General features: G+C 37.1%; 1 protein-coding gene across 1 annotated transcript; it reads right to left on the bottom strand.

Annotated features, from left to right (window-relative positions):
• Positions 1–695: 695 nt before the first annotated feature.
• camk1a (calcium/calmodulin-dependent protein kinase Ia) lies at positions 696–24,248 on the bottom strand. The gene is made up of 12 exons (XM_020934118.2): positions 24,130–24,248; positions 22,599–22,720; positions 9,448–9,579; positions 5,965–6,039; positions 5,512–5,650; positions 5,310–5,436; positions 4,359–4,434; positions 4,149–4,261; positions 3,995–4,073; positions 3,636–3,723; positions 3,357–3,516; positions 696–3,015 (listed from the first exon to the last, which is right to left on the bottom strand). Exons 2-12 carry the CDS (start codon positions 22,685–22,687, stop codon positions 2,912–2,914), a joined length of 1,182 nt encoding a protein of 393 aa, XP_020789777.1. The 5' UTR covers positions 22,688–22,720; positions 24,130–24,248; the 3' UTR covers positions 696–2,911.
• Between the last annotated feature and the right edge of the window lie 1,037 nt (positions 24,249–25,285).

Raw genomic sequence — 25,285 nt, 5'->3', positions numbered from 1 at the left:
TTGAATACTGGATTAGTAAACTGCTGATTAAAAATATGGAGAACAATGAGTACATAATCTCCTTTGGTTATCATATAATCTGAAGCTCAACCCAATCAAGTGCTGCATTCTTTAATATCTGCTCACAGACGATGACTTCCTTACACACCCAAATACTTACTACAGCGGTTTGTTTTATTGTTATTGTCACATGCTGCTAACCTACCAATAACTTTGTGTTAAAATTGTTTTATGAAACCAAACTCTATAATGTGTGGATATTATCCAAACTTCAGTTATTGATTTTATTAAACAGATCATATGATACACCTTGCTTTGTTCAAACACGATTAAACAGTACTATTGTTATTCAATATTCATCCAGCAGAGGGCAATAGAGACAACATGTTTTTCTAAATAGATGACTAAATCTTGGTCTTTTTATTTGAACACTAGTAATGTAATTTGTTTAAGTCTTGCCTTACAGTGTTATACAGATCAGATCAATTTGATGGCTTTTGTGTGTATTGAGTGCGTGTCTTGAGCCTTGAGTTAATACTTCACACAGATCACTGCTCTAAAACGTGTGGAGATTCAGCTTTCCCATTCAGAACAGGACACAAGGAGTGGACAGGCAGTGCATAGACAAGGATGTTTATTTTCAGTTCCTGCATTAGTTTTTTTTTTTTTTTTTTTTTTTTCTGTGGGTACAAATCATCATTTTTTTTTTACACCTTGTTCAATATCCCATGATGCATTGCATCCATACATTTGTAGCTCAAAACAGTCTTTACAAAAAGGATATACAATATGTACTTATATATATAATATACATGTGTTTCTTTATGCATTTGGGTGTTTGTTATGGGTAAACTAAGCTCTATAAAACCCAGCCAGGTGGCAACAAATCCCACGTAAGGTAAACAAAAGGTCATTCTCATTGAACAGATAGGGCCAGGATCGAAGTCTTAACACTGGCTCCTTAAAGTTAACATGAGCCCTTCACACACTGTTTGCATATTTTACAGTCAGAGATCCCAGAGTGATTCCCTTTAATTAAACTACAATGTGTCAGGATCTGTATTGTTTTATGTTGTTTTTTTTGTTTTGTTTTTAAAAGTAGATCTTAACCCACAGGTAGCTACAACATTATACTATGATATGATAAAGTTCTGTCAGCATTACTCAGGGGCTTGACCAGCATATTTTTCAAGTAGGTAATAATGATTTTGATGGCCTCATTTTAAAACCAATAACATGTTGTCTTTATGTGTGGGCAAATGGTCCATAGGGAACACAGGGAGTACATATCCTTTAGTCTCATTGGGGATATTCTGAGTAGATGTGTGCATCTGCAGAAAACACAGGCTGTGAATAAACGTACACAAACTGTTACTTAAATAGACTCGACATCTGCGACCAAAGCAAATGTCCACTGTGCTGTGTTGTACTTGAACAACATTACTTCAGGTGTTACTCACTTCACATTATATAGTTCAAAATTACAATAGTACAGAATTTCTCAATACAACAGAGTAATAATAATCATGTGTGTTATAATTGATCATCATTTATGTAAAAATATTTACCAGGTCATGCAGACAGTAGACCAAAACGTCTTCCACTAGAGGTGCACAGCACGGAGCGGGGGAGCGCCCAGACTGAGATCCGGCCAATCAGAGCGCAGCATGAGCGATGACTGGGGGGTATTTTCAACATAACTGTGACTGTATGATTTTTAACTTCTTCCCCAACTTTTTATATGGCAGCCCAGTGAGGACAGTATTCAGTAGTACTTTTTTTTTTTTTTTTTTTTTTTGAGGATCTCAGTTTGAGCCTCGAACAACAAAACAGTCATAAAATTAAATAAATTATTTTGATTTTCTATTGTGTCTTTCCCAACATGAGCATGCAGACACTTTGAGATAAGACCACTCGCCATGATCCCAGTCTGAGCCAGAAAACACAACATACAAGCCCCCAAGATAGGCTCACCTGTCCATAATGCTTTGAACCTAAAAATATGTCTTATGCAACGACCAGAGGAACAAATGCTTATAACAGGTCAGATGTGGGTGGAAGTTACAAAAAGTCAATAATAACAAGCCACGAAAGTAAACAGTAACTTAACTCTAGCTCAAGCTTTAAACTTTCCACCTCCAAAATGCTGGAAAACACAATGAAAGAAAAGAGAAAACATATTGAAAAACAGTTCAGACACGCATGGGGCATCGGTTGTGATTCACATCTGCCACCTTCACACTGTAACAAAACTGTGTTTAAACAAAATGACTTAATTATTTTAAAAAAATTAGCACATATATCTATCTGGTCAGGTAACAAAATGACAATAGATACGTAATCAAATTAGGGAATTTATAGTAACTACACCTCTTTTAGCTGCAATATAACATGCAGACTTGAATAATAATGAACCAATAGTTTATTAAGAAAGGATTACTACTTCACTAAGGGATTAGGAGCCTGAATCATTCTTAATAAACTATGTTGTTGTTATTTATTACAGATTAAGTTCATGCTTTATTGAGACTAATTAATGCATAGTCATTATCTGAAAACCAAAAATAAATCTGGTCTTAAGGCTATAGTGTAGCTTAGTTTAAGATGCTAATTTCTGTCATTTCAAAATAAAAATAGTTATTAGCTGACGGAAAGGACAAAGGACCACAACATGCTGGAGGTTAATATGAAGACACATGCAGACAAAGCCCTGTTTAAAACCTTCATGTCCAGAGGGTTAAGCATCATCTTGTTGTGATATGTTTAGCTCTTATGTAACTGTCCACTGGAGCTGACGGACACGGCCTGATGATGACCACATCGTTTTCAGACTGGGTCAGACTGGGATCCAGGGGGATGGGGGGTTCTGTTTTGGGGCGGGAACCGGGCTCTGTTACCATGACGACAGGACTCAGACCCGACTGGCCGGCCTGCAGCAGTAGGTACAGCTCCTGAGACTGTCCCGGTCCACGCTGCCCTCGTTGCTACCACGGCGACCATCCTCATAGTGGGACACTGGGTAAGGTGACAAAACAAGAGTGCGTTATTATGAGAGTATTTTATTTTGACAGTTTTATTTTGATTTGTTTTACATTATTGTTGACTGAAATCTATATTGCTTTGTAGGGCCCAAATGCAGGTCCCCATCAGGTAAATAAATGAAGGTTATAGGCAAGTAGTATTTATGGTTACGGTTAGGGTCAGTCTCCAGGAAAGGAATGTAAGTCAGTGTGTTGGCCTACACAAGAAGCACAGGTAAAATATTGCACCTGTAGTACCTCCTGAAAAAATACACCTTAATAAGTTTAGGTTGTTAAGGTGACGTATGCTTATATGTCTTCTCCACTAATACTCACAGCTCTCGTCCTCTCCGCTGCCCAGCTCCTCTTCCTCTTCCTCAGGGAGCAGGTGTCCATGACAGGGGCTGGTGGGAGTGATCTGACTGGGCCCCTCCACACTCGTGCCCAGCTGCAGCCTTCGCATATGGCGCACAACAGCTGTGGCATTAAACGCTTGCTGTAAACCAGAATAAATGAGACAGAAATGAGACAGAGAACAGGCAAAAGAGCAGAGTGAACACAATGTGCAGTCTATCCACATTTAACAGTGGCAGTGTTACAGGCCCATTCACTCACCTTCCATTTACTTTTGGCAAAGTTCTTTTTGATCTGAGCGCTCACTGATTCATGGATATTCTTGTCCAGGGCTGTGTCTCCACAAATCCTGTCAAATCAAATGTATTAAGATTACAGACTTTACAAGCTGTAACTATGTTGTATTAGAATCATATTCTATATCTTAGGCAATGACACATTCAACCAGAAATATTTGTGTAAATTGTGTGTTTTCCATAAATCTAGAGCTGAAAATGTGCTAAATAATTTGTAATATTGAATGAATAATAAGCCTTAGTTATAGTAAATGTGCTTGCCTATAGAAAGTGTCAATGTGCAGAAACACCGGTATTATATAGGAAGGTAAACAAAAGCAGTACCATGGATGCTGTAGAGCCTGCTCACACGTGTATCTCTTCATTGGATCCTTCTCCATCATGTGACAGATGAAGTCTTTGGCTGCAAAAATCATATCAAATTAACAAGTCTCCAAACAGGTCCCACTCTTAAACATATGTGAAAAATGTGTCACACCAGAATCTGAGATGTCATCCCAGTACGGAGAGTCAAATTCATACTCTGCTTTTAAAATCTGCTCAAATAACTTTGCATCATTTTCATCATAAAAAGGAGGATATCCACATAATCTGCAAGAAGATATAAGAAACATCCGTTCATTTGGTTATTTTTATTAGGAGGGTCTGAAATATAGTGGATTACACGAAGGTCAAGCCTAATACTCACAGAATATAAGAAATGACTCCTATGGACCAACAGTCCACTGCTTTACTATATGGCTTCTGGGCAAGGACTTCAGGAGCTGCAACACAAATAGTTTGAGCAATATTAACCTTTGTACAATGTGATATATAGGTCACTTCAACAGTCGAGCGCACTCTCAAACACTTGTAATAGCCTCATAGTGGATAAAAGAGCCTCTTCTAATGTGTGTGAGAGGATATTGGCTAAAGCTGAGCTCCCACAAAAAGAGACTGCAGACAGACTTGAGCTGAATGACACAAATGAATGCTGTATCCACTGGGATGAAGAAGTATTGGTGATAGCTTACAGCAATAGAAAAAGTCTCACTACCGGTACATTCTCGCTATATATAAATGTACAATATTACACGTTACATGGAAGCCTTCAGAAGAAAAAAAGATAAGTAAATAGGCAATAATAATAATATAATACATACATACTTACATACATACATACATACATTGTGTGCTGTGATATGAACAAATAAAAGGCGCCACAATTTAGTGCTATCAACAAAATACTGTATAGTCACAAATATACTTTCACTGTCATTAAAGCTTCAAGATTAATCACAACTAATCAATTATTAAAAGAACAGTCAACTGATTAAGTAATCAACATGCTATGGTCTGGGAGAAAGATTTTCATGACAAAAACAAAACAGTAATTGCAAAAAAATTACACAGGAAATGCACAAATTTTGTGTTTTTGATGGAAAAGCTTTTTTGTCTGTAAGTGTACAACCTCTTCAAGTTATTTTATTAAATGACTTAATCAAAGAAAGTAATGCCAAATTAATCATTTAGTACAATAACTGTTAGTGGCATTCCTTACTGTAACATCCCTCAGCCTTTCCTCCAAACAATACTCCCATAATAAATAAGATTAATATTGTACCATTACTTTGAATACACTCTGTACATCTGTACTCACCCACATAACCAGGAGTCCCACAGGCTGTAGACATGACACTGCCACTTCCTTCGATCTTTGACAGGCCAAAATCACTGATCATGATCTTGGAGTCCTCGTCCATACTGTAGTACAGCAGGTTCTCTGGCTGTGGGAGGAGGGGGCTGGTGAGTATGGATATTTTTACTCGCTAATGGGATTGGAGTTGACCAAACCACATTACCTTCAGGTCTCTGTGGACAATTCCCATATCGTGGAGGTATTTGACAGCATCCAGGATCTGCTGGATGAGTTGGCTGGCATCTCTTTCTGTGTAAAAGCCCTTTTCCACAATGCGGTCAAACAGCTCGCCCCCGGATACGCTGTCACACACAATCACTGTTACTGCCACAAAACACGCTATTGATCGAGCATTGGATTTCGGTCGCTCTTCATCAATGTTCTTATGTGCAATTATCGGTAAAGTAACTGGTAATGGGATCAGTAACAGCTAACACCTGTTTTAAGGGAAATTTCAGTTTTGAGTTGTACCTATCATTATTGATAATGTGAATATCTCCTAATGAAAGCTTTTAATGTCACAGAGCCATATTTGTTTGTTCCTTTTTTTGAGCCATAAAACACTTGTAATTTATTAAAATAATACATTATATACAATAAAAGTGTGCATACTTACAGCTGCATAACAAGATATAGATGTGATGTACTTTCAAAGATGTCTTCCAGAGAAACAATGTTGGGATGTTTGATTCTAGGCATAAAAATACAAAGATATAGGATTAGCAAAAATACAAAAGTAAATGACATATGTACTATAAATTGGAGATATATGTAAATAAATATATATATGCAAATTGTTGTTTTGGAGATTAGAATACTGAGTGATTCATCTGTAAGAAAAAGCTATGAAAAAGCTTCAAAACAAGGGCACATTTAAGAGGCATGTTTTAGCACATTTTGGATAAATAGTGATACAAAAATATTGAGGTATTCATTCTGTCATTATTGCCCTAGTTTGGAAACAAGATTGCATTCTAGTAGCACACTTTTGATTTAGGTCTCTACTTTCATATACTCCCTTTTGGACATTTAATTGGCCTCAAACCTCATGTTCTGTCCTAAATCGTTCAATGAAAACACTCGCTTTGTTTAAAGATGACAATGCATGACCCAGATCTGTGCTAAAGGCTCTGCTCTAGATTTGCTCCTCGTATGAGGCTGAGCCGTGGTTGAGCAGCTCTCTTGGCTCTGGCTCTGGTGTGACCATATGACTGTACTGTCACTGGAACACAGTCAAAAATGAGCAGCAAACGTGATACCAGCCTCTTAACATCTGAACTTAAGATTTGATGAGAATTCTCTTTTACTCTATGCATTTGTTTTCAATCTTTTATTCAAACTGATAAACTTAAAACTATAACTGAAGCCTGTGTCATATAGGGTTATCAAAAAAACAATGCTGATACTAATCAATACTAAATTCAGTATCAAATCCAGATACTCATTAGAATGTGTCTGTGTGTGTTTTTTTTACTGCGTTCTACATTTAAGATACATACAAAAGACATCAAATATATGAAGCAATAGGGATGTAACAATAACTGAAATATTGTGATATTGTATCGTCAAAGTTCTCACAATAATATCATGGACCATCACAATATATTGAATTACAAGTCTCTTTGCTTTAATGAAGAGTTATGGTGCAGCAATAGCTAAAAAAAAAGACAGAGAAGACTACATAGACCATGATCCTTTGCTCCATTTCAGTGTAGACTACAAAAACTTAGAACTACAGTTCTAAGCACTTTTAGACCTAAATTCTTTGGATTAAGTCTTGTCAAGGCATTTTAAGAGGAAAAAGGAGCATATTAACAGTTTTGTTAGCCTCCACAAAATATTGCAATAAATATCATACCGTGAGATGTATATCATGAAAATATTGTACTGAGAGATTTGGATATTGTTACATCCCTAATCGTGAGACTCCCCACCATATTTCCCACGATATCGTATAAAATATCGTACCGTGAGGTTCACACGGTGACGATATTGTATCAAGAGACTTGGATTTTGTTACACCCCTATGAAGCAATATATGGATTATGTAGTAATTAAAAACTATTACATATTTTTTGACAAAGCAAAGTGTGGCTACTTTGAAAATTTTAATATTAAAAAAAAAAAAAAGTAATGTTATTTACCTTTTTTCTACTACATAATTCCATGTATGATCCATGGTATATTTGATGTGTTCTGTATATACAGTATATTAAATTGAGAGAGCAGTAAAAATAAAGAAAACTTTTGACTGGTAGTGTACATTTACTTTTGATATGGACAGTGCATATTAATTAACACCTGTAATTAAGTAAATATGCCCTACATAAATAAAACAACTTTAGACCTTTTCTGAATATTTTTATTTTAATGGTCGTGATTTATATGAAAACCCTACTTTCATATTTAACCAACAGAACATATGACAAACTCAAGAGACACTTCTTAACGTGCAAAGCCCGCCACCATGGTCACATCTCCATCCAAGCATCTCCCTGTTATTGCTCCTCTAGTTCACTGCTGGGGGCAAATCCTCTCCATCTCCAGCCATTTAAAAACCAACCATTGAGAACTGCACTCCTCTGCCCATATCTCTCCACATCTCATCCATCTGGGTCAATAGAGTGTAATTGTCAGTAGAAAATTATACTACTTTCTTGAATATTGCCATGTGGTCAAGCGCATTCTTAAACTATTTAGAAAAGTATCGATAGTTATTCAAAGAAGTATCTAGTTTTTGCCAAACCCTTCTGTCCTTCTACTTCCATGGCCCCTTTGTACCTCCTTTCCTTCTCCCCTGCACCTCCATCACTCCCTTCTCTCCCTCTTTCGATCCCTCCATTCTTTCCTCCACCTCCACCCTCCCATCTCTTCTTCTCCACCCAAGCATCTCTCCTCTCTCCAGTTCACTGCTGCGGGGAACTCCACTTCTCCATCTCCAGCTTCTGTGTGCTGTTGCCGTGGCGACAGGGCCACTAAAAATAGGTCTATCTTCCTTTACTCCTGACATTTCCGGTGCACAATCCCACTGTTTCAACTGACACCATGCATTTAGTCACCCCTTCCAACTGACCCCGCTCATAATCTGCATGGGAGCGCATTGAAGAGGGCGGGGACACTGTAAAATATGAATCTGAAGCCAGACACGCTTAAAATGACTCGAATAGAGCAGATTTCCAAGGTTAGATTTAAATGTTTATGTAATTTGGAATCAGGGTTGCTCAATTATGGGAAAAAATGTGTTCACAATTACTTTAGTTTATTATTATAGTTAATTATTTCAAACATAACTCCTGTATTCAATATCAAATTTAACCTGAAGAGAAAGTAGGCTTTAGACCTAGTATATTTTATTGGTAATGTTCTTAACACTTTTGTTTTAAAGTTGATGTAGATTAGTGATAAAAGTGGTATTGCTCCAGATTTTATGGCACAACAAATGCCACATATTGTATTTTTGATCACACATTGTTTTGTAAAATAGCCTTTAAAAATGTGTAAACAAAAACATTCTAAATTTCAGAATGGAGGCAGCTGGAGGCAAAAGTGAAATAAAACATAATGTGATTTCAGTGGGAAAACTGGGATTAATCACAGAATATCACAAAATATGTGAAATATTCCAGGGCCATTTGGCAAATGTGTAGCAAAATATATTATGTCTTCCTCACTTTGCCTCACTCTGTCTTCTAGAATTTTGAACATTCAGATGTCATAGGATTTTAAAGCGTTTATAGAATAGAGTAATATATGAAATCACAAATCTGCTTGGAATATGTCACCCATTACATTTCTAACAGATTACAAGATAATGAAGCCAGAAATGAGAAAATTACACAACTGGTGAATTATTTGGTCTGAAATAAGAAGTTAGATGTGTATACAAGTCAAAAACATTTGAAAAAAGTAAAATAATCTAAGTCAAGTGAAGAAATCTTACCTATTATGTATCATGTTGCATCTAGATCATTGAAATGAAATTATAAAAATATAGACATTGCAGATATTCATTTTTTGCAGTGATATAGAATGTGTGTGTGACTAATAGGTTATGATTGACAGCTAAAATGTGCATGAGTGGACCTTGGACCAGCCTTACCTATGCAGCACGGCGATCTCATTTTCAATGTTGTTCTCTTTGCCTTCTAAAGCCTTCTTAGGGATGCATTTAATGGCTACAAGTCTTTGGGTCCGCTTCTCCTCGGCTAGCACCACTTCAGAAAAAGCTCCCCTGAAACAAAAACACAGGAAATCTATCATGCAAACTCAAAATGTCTCAGATCTGTGCACTGACTGACATAAGTGTGACTACAGACTAAGGCTGTAAAAGTATACCCAGATACTAATCCATACCAAAGCTAAAGCGATGCACATTTGAACATTTATGTTGAAATGACATAGAACAAAATTTGACATTTGACAAAAGTACTAAAGAATCTACTATTGTTTTGTTTTCTATTAAAATGAAAATGTTTTGCAGTATCAAAAACATACCAAGCCTTTTTCTTAGTGTCAAAATCTACTTTTTTCAACTCTAATCATGGCAAACTCTTATCAGTACACACATATGAATTGTGTGAATAACAGATATCTCAATCCTGTTCATTTGTGAAGTATATATAATATTGACTATACAGTGAATGAATAATGAGTGCAGTTTTGGAAAGCTTCAAAAACGCGCACAACCGTGTGTTTTATTATTATTATTTAGAAGAAGCAAGGGAACACATTATTATTAAAATTGGTAGGCAAGAATAACTGTACATAATTGCTTTGACAATGTCCAAACTGTGATGGCTAAAAAGAGCAACCTCATAATGGTATTTCTAACTCAATAGTGAATGAAAAGGGAACCAGCCAAGGGACACTGGTCAATAAGTGACCACAGATCATGAACATCAATAAGGAGAAAGTGAAAAAGAAATGACAGTGTGTTGAGATGTATAGGAGCTTGTAGCAAAGTATGTGTAAATATTGAGCCTGAAGTACTCATTTTATTCAGAATTTACTTGACTACTGTCCTTTGAATCCTTTTTACTACTACTACTTTAAAGCACTTTGGTGAGTTGTGTTTTTAAAGTGCCCTGTAAGTAAAGTTGGATAGGAATACTGTACATGATGCTAAAATTGATTGAAACTGATTTCAATAACATAAATATTTTCTCAATACCATTTCCAGTACCACAATGTAAAAAAAAAAAAAAAAAAAAAAAAAAAAAAAAGACTATAACTTTAAGACAATGTAACATACTTTTCAACAGAATATAGTTGTAATACCATTTGTGTATCAATTAGTATCTCTGTTGACTTTTTACCCACCTACATTATACTCTGCTGATATCTATCTTGTAATGTAAAACTTTGCAAACATTTTCAATGACTGAACCTCATTCAAAACAAGCTTCATTTGTGGCTTCTCTGACACGTGCTTAACCACAACTACAACAGCCCTGCATCCATCCGTGCATCTGAGCTTTCTGTGGTTCAGTCTAGTGTGAGAGCGCGTGTGCATTCCCTGTAAGCACCATTCAGATGAATAATTAAATATGGCGACTTCGGGGGAGCTGTTTTTGGGGTGCGGGGCTGAGACGAGAAGAAGAGTCTATTTGTGATGCCCTCAATAATGGATCGAGGGAATGCAGCGTGTCAGTTTGGAGTGGGAGTCTGCATTATGGATTATGGTCTGGTGGTGATGAGAGGAGAGGGAATAGCAGCATGTTTACACAGTGGCCACATAGGCGCGTGGGAGGGGACGCAGGAGGAGGGCTCAACATACACAGAGCTGCTGCCTATGTGGGTCTGAGACAACGCTGTCATGCAAGAGACAACTGCCAGCATGCCAAAGGAAAAGTGTTTCAGTATTAAACCAATCTGTTATACTTCAAAAAGACACCACACAAGGAAAAAAGAACGAACGGGTGATGATGTCTGAGGATTTTTGGACATTTGGGGTAAATGCTCAACTGAAGGTCCAAAATGGACTCTTATGAGCTTTAAGATGTGTTATAATGGTGTTACTTCCTCAAAAACAAACCCAGAGTTATGTTTTGTTTTATTCTTACATGTTTGATCAGTCCATCCTAGGTATATTTTTGATTTTGTTACTTCTGAGTACATTAAAACATTTCTTGATGAGACATACGGGTGATGGACATTATACCAAAAAACATTTCAAATCTACGTATACCCAAAGTGAAATCCACAGCAGTCCTTGAGATCACCATACAATGACAATTTCACACTAAACAAATATAAACATTTACAAAAGTGGCGACTGATAATCTCCATCTACTTCTCCAGTTTCATTTTCAACCGGAGCTTAAAATATTCCACCAAGAAAATCATATCAGGGCCCCATTGTCATCGACCCGTAAAAGCATTTAATATGCTTAAGTCTGCGGCATTTACAGCCACTTGAGGGGGTCAGGTCCAGTTTAAGTGAGTGGGATGGGCCTGGACACATTCATTTAGTGCTTGGCTCAGTGAAGCAGTAGCAGCACGTGCCAACAAACAGCAACTGGTACAGGCTACAGCAGCCAGTTAGGACATATTACATCACATTACATAAGATTCCAGGCCAGTCATTTCATTCAATCTGACAGCTCAGGACTTTGTAGCAAGCACTGCAGTATGTAAAAGGCAAGTTAGATAGATAGAGCTAGTGTTAAATAAATAAAAAGAGAATGTAAACAAATGCGTTGCTATTATATGGTTGTAGCAGTTAGAACACTGTAAAAAAAATCTGAAGGTCACCGCTTTGAACCTTAAAGCTGCACTGTGTAGTTTTTCAAATGCATTTTCCATAGAGATGTTATTGCTTTGTTTGGATTTTTTCACCTGTGTGGTATGGAGACCAAACCAGACCAAGTTACAGGTCAGATCTGTGGAGAGGCAACCCTGCTCAGTCATAGTGTCTGTTTTTCAAGGTATTTTTGAGCTATAAAAACCGCCTTTATTTGGAAAAAAAATGTAAGGTAGAGTTGTTTAATGTCATATTGTGGAACATTCCATAGCCATAGAAACAAGCAGGTGATGGATCCTCTACCAGAAAAGTTACACAATGCACCTTTAAGACCTATGCATAGTGCCATTGTGTCCTAAAGCAAGACATATCCCTTTTCAATGTATGAATGTGTATGAATGTGATGTATATGTGTGTGTGTGTTCCCTTTCTGCTAAAAGGTCATATGTCATCAGTCATATGACCATATTACCACTATATTTTGATTTAAAAATACATTTACGCCAGTGCAGCTTTGTCTATAGACACAGCTGTTTTAGACTATACTGTAGTAGCACTTAAAAGACTTGTGAAGCTGGTAAATCACAGTAAAAGTGTAAGGCATTTCCTTATTATCCCTGGTCTAATCTCAACCATAGCACATAATGCAACAATCTTGGTCTTGCTGGATAACTACTAGCCAAATTCACTTGAGTAATGAGCCAAAAATGCCAACAACAGTTCACAGAAAAGCACTATCTTTATTGTGAAAAGGTAAAAGGCCAGACTGAAGGACACAGATGATTCACTTTTCTTCATGGGAGCTTCAGCGTTATTAAGAAAAACATTCCAGTAGAACGTGGACCTCCAGCTAATGACCAGGAATAATGAGTGAAACATATTTAAACAACAGTGTATTTGTTGTTCTGGTTGTCCTGGCAAATTCATGTAGCCTAATCCTCGAGCGGAAACAGGCTTTTTGTGCCACTATACTCAAACCTGCGCTAACCTGTCAGAACAGTGATATCCAAATACATTTTAGTGGTCTTTAGTTTTCTGGAGACTTGGAAACTGCCATAGAATCCTAGATAGCATATGGTTTTACTGCAACTTAAATAAAATCCCATATGTGAATCACTTTGTCACTATGTTTTGATGTGTACACAGATGATGGCCGCAAATGCTCTATTATTTGAATGATTCACTGCGCTGACCTCTGAAACAGCCCTTCAGTTAGAATGTATGAATCAAAATATGCTCGCACTAGTCTGTGGCCTGCCTGATCCACTTTCATCCATGAAAATAATAATAATAACAGTGCATCAAACAAATACAGTGCTTTTATGGACAATCAAATATGCTTTACAATACAAGAAACAAAGTAAAAAGAAGATTAAAATCATGTAACAATCAAGGATATGTGAGGATGTGTATGTTTTAAGTTATCTTAGATTTAACAGACAAAGCATCATCAGTGAAATCAAATAAACCAAGAGCCACACCTTTTCTCTGACCTGTGCACAAGCTTTCAATACTCACTTCTGTTTGTGCGTGTGACTTGCACCACAAAAGCCATTTATAGCAACAGCTCAATACAAACACTTCCCACAAATTTGTGTGATTCTCACTACAAAGATATGGTCTGGATCAGGGCCACTTGGAATATTCTGTTACATGTTATGAGATCTGATCCTCACTCACAGGCCCTCACTGAAACTATAAACAGGCCTCAGTCATGTTTAAATATAGAGATGAAACTTCAAATGAAATTCCCATTGTATTACATTTTCTATAACTTTATTTATAACATAATAGTTATAGCATTACCATTTTAATTGATTGAGCTGTTATGAATTATGAAAAGGTGCACTATGTAATTTTTCTGGTAGAGTCTGCCATTTAATTGTCTCCAAGGAGATTGATTTGCCAGGAATGTTCCACAGTTTTCTATTAAAGGAGCCATCTTCGGCTGTTTTCTGAGCTATGTTATAATGGTGTTTCCTCATCACACACATGCCTATGGTATTAAAAGTTAATGTGAGCTGATCTGCCTCTCCACACATCTGACTCGTAACTTAGCCTGGTGGCATCATCTGCTTGTTTCCATGGTGATAAATATGTTTTATGCCATACTGTGGAACATTACAATCAATGCAAAGCAATAACATCTCCATGGAGTCAAGCAGGTGATGAACCCTCCATCTGAAAAGACATAGAGCACCTTTAACAGATTTAGACTGATTCACTATCTTACCTGCCTTATCACACTGACATTGATTTAAGAATTTAACTTCCCAACTTTCCCTTTGTGTTATATGTTCTATAACCTTATTAACAGCATCATATATCATATTTATTGCACTGAATGAGCTCTTGAGCTGCACTGTGTAACTTTTCTGGTGGAGCTGGCCACATAATTGTCTCAAAAAGATGTGCTCTGCCACAGATGTCCACAGTTTTGTATTAAAGGGCCCATATATAATGCTATTTTTTGAGCGATGTTATAAGGTTGTTTCCTCATCACACATATACCTGGAGTTGTGTTTTGTTTCATTTTCATATATTTAACACATAAACCCTGCATATAGAGTCAAAAAACGTGGTCTATTGAAAACAAACCTGAAAGAACCATACCAAGCCCAACAATTAAAAAAAGCCTGTAAATACCAAGTAATGAATTCACTTGCATTATTTCACCTGACTTTGTGAGTGACAGGATGACAGGGGTGAATTAGAGCGAGGGGCTGGGGGTGGGAGGATGCGGAGGGAGGCGCACAAGGAGGCACAGAGCACACTTTAGACTGTTGCTGAGAGACACTGAGATTGTAATTAACCGTCTCCGTCTCCTGGTGTCCTCGGAGACGGAGCAGAGGGCGTCTCTCTGGGGTCTAAGCAGGAAAGAAGAAACTGCTTCAGATTCAGCAAGAGACTGGTGTCAAATAAGGAATAATGATATAAATGTATATGTACAAGTAAACATTTATATAGTAATAGCAAAAGACACCAGTCTCCTCCTGTTTTTGCTACTTATTTATTTAGAATTTATTATTACCATTTCTTTTTTGTTATTTTAATATATTATGATGTGTGAGCTACTGTGTCCAAGTAATTTCCCTTGTGAATCAATAAAGTTTGTCTTAGTCTAAGGTGAAATGCGTTTCAGCCCTATGTAAGGATTTCAGCTCTAAAAGCGAAGATGTTCAATTTGTGAATCATTGTTTGGTAATATAAAGCAACAGATACAGAAACAGATATGCTGATAGAAAGTAGAAAGGCATTAAATGTTTATATTTATTTAATAATCTTTCTCTTGCTATGGATCCTACCTGGATGACTGAGGGATTACAAAGACATATTTATAAAATGCTGTTAATTCCAGTGGATACAACTTCAGAGTTCGATTTTACTTGAAAATTCAGAAGGTTTAAGTTTTTATAGCTGATTTCTACCATAGGGGGCATAGGAATATAATAATTACTTAATTCACAGCTATTAACCATTGTTAGAATAGGAACAAAAAGGTGTTACATTTTTTTTATTATCACTACAAGTACAACATGTGTCATTGTCATTCTCTACTGCTACTACTATTTGTACAACAGTGCAATGCAATTACTCCAAAATTGCCTATTTTGCTAGTTTGATCATCCTAAAATAAACACACACACACACACACACATATATATATATATATATATATCCACAAAAATATATAAATACATCTTTTTTTCAAGATACCCAAACCGTTGTTTTATAGCTCTGAAATCACAATACAGAGAGTGCACCACACACACGCACACACACGCACACACACGCACACACACACGCACACACACGCACACACACATTGAAGTCATTAAGTGAGGTCAGAGGTTGATTTAAACAGGAACCTTATGCCATGTGAAATGAAATGACCGAAGATTTCAGCTGTCTGTAGATCATTGCCTGTAACTCATAAACCAATCTGTTATAATTGAAATGAATAGATTCTGAATGAGTCACTGGTTTGAAAAGTCAGAACAAACGCATCTGTCATCTCCATTTGGAAAAAACAAGTACAAGCACAATATATCGCAAATGAACTGAAAGTACAATTTAAAGATGCTCTATATAACTTTTCTGGTAAAAGGTTCGTCACCTGTTTGTCTCCATGGAGATGTTAGTGCTTTAGCTGATTTCATGCATTCTTGCTGTGAGTGGGCTTGACTATCCACAGATCTGACTTATAATTTACCCGATGCTGTCACTTGTTTGTCTATAGAGAAGTTTAATGCCATTCTGTGGAAATTTCCAAAACAACAGAATATCCCGTTATTGTAAAAATATTACGGCTCTCATCACTGAAGTTTAGACCTCCAAGTTCTGACATGCATGTAGTTCTTGTATTAGTTTTGCCATTTATATTTGAATAAATGCATTTATTTTAAACATGCATACTATAAAACAGAAATCATTTCACAAATAATGACATTACTAGAACAGCCACAATCAAAGTGACATACAAATGGGTCCGGTCAAGCGGTAACGGATGGAAACAGGGGCAGATTTTTTACATTCAAATAGCTCTTATTCAGAAACTAGAGGGACTATTGAAATAAGGAAAGTATCAGAATGTAGGAAAGAGTTAACACTCCAATAGGGTAAAGTTAATCCTGCGATATCCTTTCAAGTTGTTGACAAAAAATTAAAAAACTCATGTCGGTAATGGAGGGAATGAAATATGCAGCACTTTTTGGGCAATAAATACAAACAGTGATAACTAGCGGTTCTCACTTACATATCCTTAACAAACTGGTTTGAATATTTGCTTAATATAGTTTTCTACCATATGGTACAAGATTAGGTTGAAAAACCTCTTACTTTTTGAGTAATGAGATTTTTTATTAAGAAAGGTCATGGTAACAGAGGGAAAAGTAATGGAGGGAAAATTGTGCAAGCAAGTAGAAGGTGCATGATTTTACATAATTTACTTCAAAATGAAAGGTAACGATTTATATATGTGTTATAATATGTATAATATGTGTTGTAATATGTTAGTCCTTCCAAGTAAATTTTTATCATTTTAAATAATTTTTTTTTTGAAAAATCATGTACCTTCATCAACAGTTCAAAGATCGAATAACACAAGATATGATGAAATACATCAATTTATTTACATGATTTGCAGGTCTTTGAAATTTGGGAAACAATTTTTGTTCCATGTTGCATACATGTTTAAAATGTATGTAACTTTAGAACCAAAAATGGTACAGAAAAAAGGTAAACAGTTTCATAAACTAGAGTACATATGCTATCTGTTGAATACATTTTTATATCAGATGCATTAACTTGAAATGTTGGCCTTGCTGTTTACTTCTGCTTGACCGGGCCCAAAGGCCACACAGCTGTAGGGTTACATGTCCAAAAAGGAGTGGGAAGAAATATAATTTATTTAAACCCTCCCCCTTTCCTAATTAGAACATAAAACTCTCCATTTCTTATTACAAATGAGTTACATGGATGTTATTTCACTCTTTACGCAAGTGTTAATGCACCTGAAAACAGATTTGAATAACAAAATTAACTGTAATACTTAAACCCTAAAAAACCCCTAAAACAAAACAAGTCTCTCTTGGTAATTCCCCTGAACATCTAAAATGTATGACTAAATGTATTTATAAGGTGTGCAGAGAAAAGCCCATGAGGTGTGGTTGTGGTGTTCTGAAGCACACCATCAGTCAGGAGCACAAAGGCCTACATCATCTATCACTGCATCGATTTCACCAGCACAGCAAATACACAGGCATGTATATAGCACACTGCAGGGAGCTGAGAGCCGGCTCCTTTTAGAGGCATACACTTTGTGACTCTGCATCCTCTAACAAAGCAGCAAAGTCTTGAAACTATAAGAACAGAATAAATATAAAGTCAAAAGTAGGGGAAATGAATTGCCTGTATTTAGGTGATTCAACTAAATTGAATCTGGAGCTAGTTGACAGTCCCTGTCCATAATGTATTGTCAATACACAGCCTTATGACCCAAGAAGGACAGGGTCAAACACTGATGACCAATAATTAAAGGTGGCAGAAGACGCAGATATACTGAAAAATAAATACAATCGTAATTACTGTTTTGAAGATACGTTATACTGAGTAGTAGTATTAGTGCAAAAAAAAAAAAGAAAAAAAGATTTCAAATAAAACTGTCAGTGTAATCCTTCAAACTACTTACAGGCTTATAGGTTTAAACACCTTTCTGATGGATTTCCATAGTAACATTGCTATCATCATAGTGATAATCCAGAAATACTAAAATATTGTCAATATTACCCAAACCTACAGCTAAAAATGAGCAAAAGGTGAATAAATAAAGCATTTACGATTAAAGTAAAGTGAAGCTGTCGTTGACTACTACTGACCACTATTGTTTCACTGATGCATCATGGGGAAATGAGAGCACTTCAATTGAGACATCACTACATACCACTACAGTCTACAGCCTCCATATAAAAATGTTAATCATACACACTAAAAAGCAATGACAAGGCTGCACTTTGTTCTGGTTTCAGCCTTGGTTTAGTTATCATGTAGACTTAGTTTGGTCCTCTTCCAGTCCTGGTTTAGCTTGGGGTTTAGTCCCAGTTTAGTCTCAGTTTTAATGTGGAGTGTAAAGAAGTTAAGGCAGCCTTAATACAGAGCCCAAATACAAATCTGGAAACAGTTAAATGATTGAATAATGTTTTCAAATCACAATCTTTGTTGCATTAAAGACTAAAGAAAAAAAGCTTGTCGGCATAATACTTTATAGCCGCAAGTTTATAGTCACAAGTTCAGGACGGCTTGTTCTGACAACTGAAGGTAGAACTGCGAGGATTAACAGGATCTGAATATAATACTTCAACATAAATCAATTAACTTGTCTCAGTGAATATCCTGGATAAAGTGTCGGGGTAATCTCCTCTGTGAGCATAAGGAGCTTTCAGTCAACACAGTGGATCTGCCCTCTGCCCCGTCCAGCAGTGATGAAGGGCTGCTTTAAATCCTGCACCATCTCTTTTTGTTGTTCTTTCCTGCATTGCACTTTGAAAATCCCCGTTATGCAATTCTGAACATCAAAGGTAAAATTACGATCAGTCAATTCAAAAGTGAAAGTGTCTATATTTAGGCAGCGGTCACTTTTAATGTTTGTGGGCAGGCTTGTTGACTTTTATTTATTTCCTGAAATTTGTCTCCAAGTCTTAGTTGCAGCAAAAAGCTGCAGCTACAGGCAAAACAACTACACATGATTTTTTTTTTTTTTTTTTTCTAATGGTCAAAACTATATTACTATTAAAAACTATTTGAAAGTATATAAAAACAATATGGTTGTCATTTCTGTAATATTAAAGGTGCATTCTGTAACTTTTCCAGTGATGGATTTATCACCTGTATGTTTCTATGGATATATCATTGCTCTGCCTGGAATGTTCCACAGTAAGGCATTAAACATACATTACATTTACTGAAGTACAGCTGGTTTTATAGCACAAAAATACCTAGAAAAACAGACATTCTGACTGTGAGCGGGGTTGCCTCTCCACAGATTTGACAAGTAACTTTGTCTGGTCTGGTTTGGTCTCCATGAAAACAGAAAGGTGTAATGCCATACTGTGAAACGTTCCAGACAAAGCAATAACATCTCCGAGGAGAAAAGCATTTGACAGACCGTCCACCAGAAAAGAAAAGAAAACTGATAGGACTGATAGATAAGATCATTGTAAACCTATTCAATAAAGTAAATTATTCAACTTTGTCTTATAAAAATACACTTAAGTAGTTGTACATGCAGAAATTATTATCGAGGTTCAATACTAATTTTAGTCTTGAGTATGGCGGATCATTTTTTTGACAACCCAATTACTCATTTGAGTCTGTTCCCTTCAGCGCCTTCAACATACAGTTGAGCGGAGTGCATACATTTACATGGGATTGACTGAGGACTGGCTGAGTCTTCCTCCCACGGGCCTTGGCAGTCAGACAGTCTCATCATCTAGCCACTTTTTTTAGAAGGGGAAAAGAGATGCACAGTCATTAATATGTGAATTTGTGCTGTCTCTCTCCCTCTCTTTCTCTTCTTTCCCCATCTTTCCTATCTCTGTCTCTCTCCTCCTCGTTTTCTTGTTAACTTATTCTCTCACCCCTTTCCCCTCCTCTCTCTTGCTCTCTCTCCCTTGTTTCCCACTCTCTTTTCCCATTTTCCCTCTCTTCTCTCTTGCCTCTCTCTCTTCTCTTACTATCAACCTTTTCCTCATCTTTCTCTCCCTCTCTCTCTGTTTGCAATGTCTCTCTTTCTATCTCTCTCTTTCCAATGTCCCAATATCTCTCCCCCTCTCTCTCTCTTTCCCCTTCTCTTTCTGTTTTCTCTCTCATTTCTATTTTTCTTTCTACCCCCTTCTCCCTCTTTCCTTCATCTCTCTCTCTTTCTTTCTCTCTCCTATCCCCATCTCTCTCTCCTCTCCCCTCCCTCTCAGGAGAAGCAAGTGTGGCAGGGAGAGGACAGAAACAAGCATGCTCCGTATGGCGCTGCCGTGTCCGCACAGGTGGACATGTGCTGGGTCACTTGTACTCGGTTTGGAGGGGGGTAAACCTGGGACCATCTGGACTCATCCCCCCGAGAGGAGACTATTACAACTCAAGGTTTCAGAGCAGCTCTCATTAGGATGGGGAAAACTGATAGATAGCACAACAGTCAATCACATTATGACACAAGGCCTAGTTTTAAATTTGTCCAAGCTATAGAACAATACATTTGCTGAAACAGTCGATTTGACTATCATGTATTAATGTGAGAGTGAATGGTCATCTGTAAGTAAATGGTAAAATGGTTACTGTAAGCACTTCACAACAAACTCACACACTCACACTTATGAAAAGATTAAGAAAAAGGTTGAGTCTTGCCGATGGACACAATAGCACTATTTACCTGTGGGAGCTGGAATCAAACCCCCGATCTTACTTTGAGTTGGGGGAAATGAATTTAGACACAAACACATTGCAGAACAACATGTCGCTACTGGCGATATTTGTTAATACTGTATGTTAGCTATATTTACAATGCATTGATTACAGTTCGTAACGTGAGACTTAAATTAAACTATTGTGCAAAGAATGTTTATGTCTGTTTTTTTCCCTGTTCTTTGCCATACCAACTACAGCTTTCCGATACTCTACAGATGAAACCACCCTCTCCAAAGTGAAACCTGGAGACAAAAATTCACAGTAGACTACAACAACCTAACATCTGTCTGGCTATCATGAAATTGTTTTATCAATAGTGTGTCTGATATCATTTCAATTCATAGTGCCACTGGGAGTATAAAATATCTATGATACAGTATTACTTTCATTTTATGGTCCAACTATTAAACATGAAGGCGAAAGGCAATCCACAAACTGCAATGAACAAATATTAGATTCTAAAATTACCCTTGTCACTTCACTATTAACTGCATGAGGACTTTGTAATCATTTTAAACATTTCAGAAGCAGGAAGGGAGAGACAGAGAGTGAAAAGTTTCTTGCCTAAAGTAAAATACATGAATCAGCAGCTTGACCGTGTAGTGCTGAATCTAAAAACACTGACTATGTCCCTCTAGAGTGGACGAGGACTGGACAAAAGTTAATGATGAAATGTGTGTCTGTATAGACTGTGCTGGGAGTATGGTGTCTGACCTCTTGCCTCTGTAAGTGGTCATCAATTCAGATCAAGTATGCAGCGGTTTCTTGTAGTGTGTCCATGATATTAACATTTCAAACTCAATTTGGATAATAAGGAAACCTCAATATCGATTCCAATACCACAATGAAAATGATCACAAAATAATGAGAGTTAATATGGGGTTACACCGGTTCTGATATAGATCATTCTAACATTATTCAAGAAAGGTCAAATTTTGCTCTATTTCTTTTTTTTTTTAAATGTCAATACTTCAAATGTGTATGTAGTTTTTAGTAAGGCTTTTTAACAGTGTTCTAGAAATACATTTAAAGAATAGGAAATACTTACTACAAATACAGAAAATACACAGAGTTAAAATTAAAACAGGAATGCAGCAAATTAGAAGAAAACTAAGTGAATACTTTTATAGAACTATTAGAGCCATTTGTCCATGCTTTGGAGTAAATCTTAATATTAATCCCTGCAGTGGTCCAAATCGGGTCCATAGCTTCTTGGATGCAAACATATTCAATCTAAAAAATCCTTTTGTCCAGTTTGTTCAAATTTCAGCCTTCTTTTGCCAGTGAATTGTAATCATAATTTCTCTACTCTCTCCCTCCTCAGATACGGGCCAGACCAAGGACGTTGATTAGGACATCAAGTTCAGTTTGTTGGAGTTTTGATATAAAAGAAACATGGCCAGATTCTGTTACTCTAATACTTCTTCATTCCTTCTATATCATTGTATATTTGTAGTGAAGAAGCCAAAAGTATCCAGCGCTCTAACATAGTGGAAAGCCAGTAGCATTACAAAGAGAGACTTCATATCTATGCATAGCCGACTTGTACTTACGTTCCAAGCACTTCTTTGAAATCATAGTTGTCTTTGATGTCCGAAGTCTTCTTTTTCCACCCATTTCCGTCCTCATCACCAAGAGGCATCCTACAACACTGATAGGACTCGCCAGACTACTGCTGTGGGGTAAGAGAGGAGCAGTGAGCACAGTGCACCTCCACAGACCATCAAATGCATCTGTAAACTAAAAGGTTCTATTGATTCTGCGAACAGCAACGCATCATAACATTGTAATATATAGAGCACAGGGGGCTTTCGTAAATTGTAATCACTACTGTCTGACAGTTGATTAAATGTGATGTCAAGTAGGGCTGCAGAATATAATCAATTGATTTTTCAGTAAATGCTTTTATATGGCATTGGCTAATGAATGCTTTGCAATAATAGGATTCCATTAGAGACAGTGACAAAATGTGGAGTCTTAAAACAGAATAACTTGTGCTATACTCAGAAACCTACCTTTAAATGTAATTAAGTACAAGTACATGGAATTATACTCAATTACAACTAAAGGTATGAGTTTAAAAATCTACTCCAAAAAGTACTATACCCCAAAGAATCTACTCACTCACTTGAGTATTTGTATATAGTTACTTTCCACTCCTGGCTCTTGTTAAATTTGGCTTTAACCATCCAGTCAAGGTTAAAATCATGATGTTTAGACTTCCTGATTCTGCGTGCATTACCATGCCAAAACTCTCTACAGTCTCTGCATAAATGCAAAATAAAATGACAGCCTTAACAGCTTCATTGTACCTAATGTACAGCAAAATGAATCAAACAGGCTAGATCAGAGATGGTGGACCAAAGAGGTTACTGCATGCTTTTCTAATGTTGTGCAGGCCTGATTCTGGTGACACAGTATAAAATACATGAGTCGGCTGTATGCTCTATCTCCATAAAGACTGTATATGGGCCTGCTGAATATACAGGTCTAAACATGAATACTGACTTGAGAATACACTGGGAGCTTGTGACACAAAAGCTTCAAAAGCAAATATGCAACACTTTGTTTGACAAGGGACTGGGTCATGTTCATAAAAGAAACAAAAATATCTTTAAAGTGGGACAAACTGTGCGGCAGACAGCGGAAAAAGACACCATGCAGTGGCAAAATCAACAGAGGCAGACACCAGCTGGGGGACCATGCTATATTTAACTGTGAAGCTTTAAACAAATGGGTACACACACTACAGCACTGTGCAGCTCTGCAGGCAATAATGGAGATGCCTCTGAGTGCACGTGAAGATACATCACATGCACGTGAAGCATGTACCTCAAAAACTTGATCAAATGCAAACAAGGGTGCACTGCAAGATCTCAGCTATTTCAGTTTTGGCCACCAGGTAAGCATATTTAAACGAGAAGACGGTGTGCAAAAGGCATACTGCAGAGCAGAAAGGGCATGGCATCTCCATCAAAACAACATCTCGGAGTTAAACATGGGTGACATAGCGCACGAGACACCCAGCCGCACGCAACTTTATCGATATAGATGACATGCACTTGAGATAAGAAAGTGACCTACCTAAATGGCGATGAGTGGCTGTGATGTCTTCCCTCTCGGTGAAGCGATGTGCGGCTGGTGCTTGTGCGCAGGGAGGGACCAGAGTCCGCGTTCAGACTTCTCCTGACGTCAAGAAAAAATACGGACGTGTGCGGCGGACGTAGTGCAGCATAAAATCACCTCTTTCTCTCTGGTGTGATTCGCATATTTAGCCCGCCAGACCGCCGCCTATGCTGCTGCCGCTACCTCCTCAACAGCTTTTGGTCCATCTGCTCTCCTCTTGGTGATGCTCCAGCGCAAGACATGTCTGATTAAGCACATCACATTGTTAAAGGTAGTTTCCAGGAAAAGCAGCGCTGGGTAGGCCCTAATTATAAACACAGGAAAGGCCCAATTGCACCACTATACCCAAGAGATCCCAAAATGTATTTTGGAATAACAAACAACGCTATACTTTGCTACAGCCTCACAGCGGACCAAGGGTGAACTCTCAAAGGTAGATCTATTCTGAAATCACAAAGGCATTGCCAAATTTTCAACATGAGCGTGTCGAACTTAGGCTAGTTGAGGTCAACCTTGCGGTAGGACACAATGGGTTTTTTAAACTTCAAGCCTACTCCCTTTGAGCACCAGAAATGGTCCCAAGCAAGTACATACACATATCCTTACGTTTGTACCTTGCTTGTACCTTGCTCAAAAAACAAACAAACAAACAAAAAAAAAACCAACCAAACAAACAAACAAACCTCAGTAGATTTATGCCTGCACATTCTTAATAAGCCTAACTTTATATTCCTCAATAATAAATAAATAAATGGCAACAAAACAAAACATGAGCTTTATTGACCTCATGTGGTTGATGTGATTTTTTTTTGGCATTGACAGGTTGTCTAAAATTATAAGGAAAAAGTCACAACATGACAAACAAGAAGAGATTCAGAGAATTATAACAACCTCCTGTCCAAATTTTAATATGTAATGTTTTCCTATCAAAATGAGATATGTGTACAAAGAAAAATCCCAAAACATTCAAAACAGAAACATGATAAGAGTCAGGCTTAAATTTCTTGCTTCTTTTTGTTGACATATTAGATGCAAAAAATACACAGAGGGGATCTTGGATATCTTATTTAGTATTTGAGTATTTTTGGTTAAAACTTTAATAAATGAGACTTGG

Source organism: Boleophthalmus pectinirostris, unplaced genomic scaffold (assembly GCF_026225935.1).
Source record: "Boleophthalmus pectinirostris isolate CB_2022bp ecotype Guang Dong unplaced genomic scaffold, ASM2622593v1 HiC_scaffold_3, whole genome shotgun sequence".
NCBI lineage: Eukaryota > Metazoa > Chordata > Actinopteri > Gobiiformes > Gobiidae > Boleophthalmus > Boleophthalmus pectinirostris.
Note: the sequence above shows the minus strand (reverse complement) of the source record. Positions and strands in the feature narration are given on the sequence as shown.

Excerpts from the sequence above, each read along its gene's own strand:
- camk1a (XM_020934118.2), bottom strand. The coding sequence starts at position 22,687 with ATGCCTCTTGGTGATGAGGACGGAAATGGGTGGAAAAAGAAGACTTCG. Across the intron at positions 4,262-4,358 it reads GGAGTCATTTCTTATATTCT|ATTATGTGGATATCCTCCTT; the intron begins GTGAGTATTAGG and ends ATCTTCTTGCAG. Across the intron at positions 3,517-3,635 it reads TTGCCAAAAGTAAATGGAAG|CAAGCGTTTAATGCCACAGC; the intron begins GTGAGTGAATGG and ends TCTGGTTTACAG.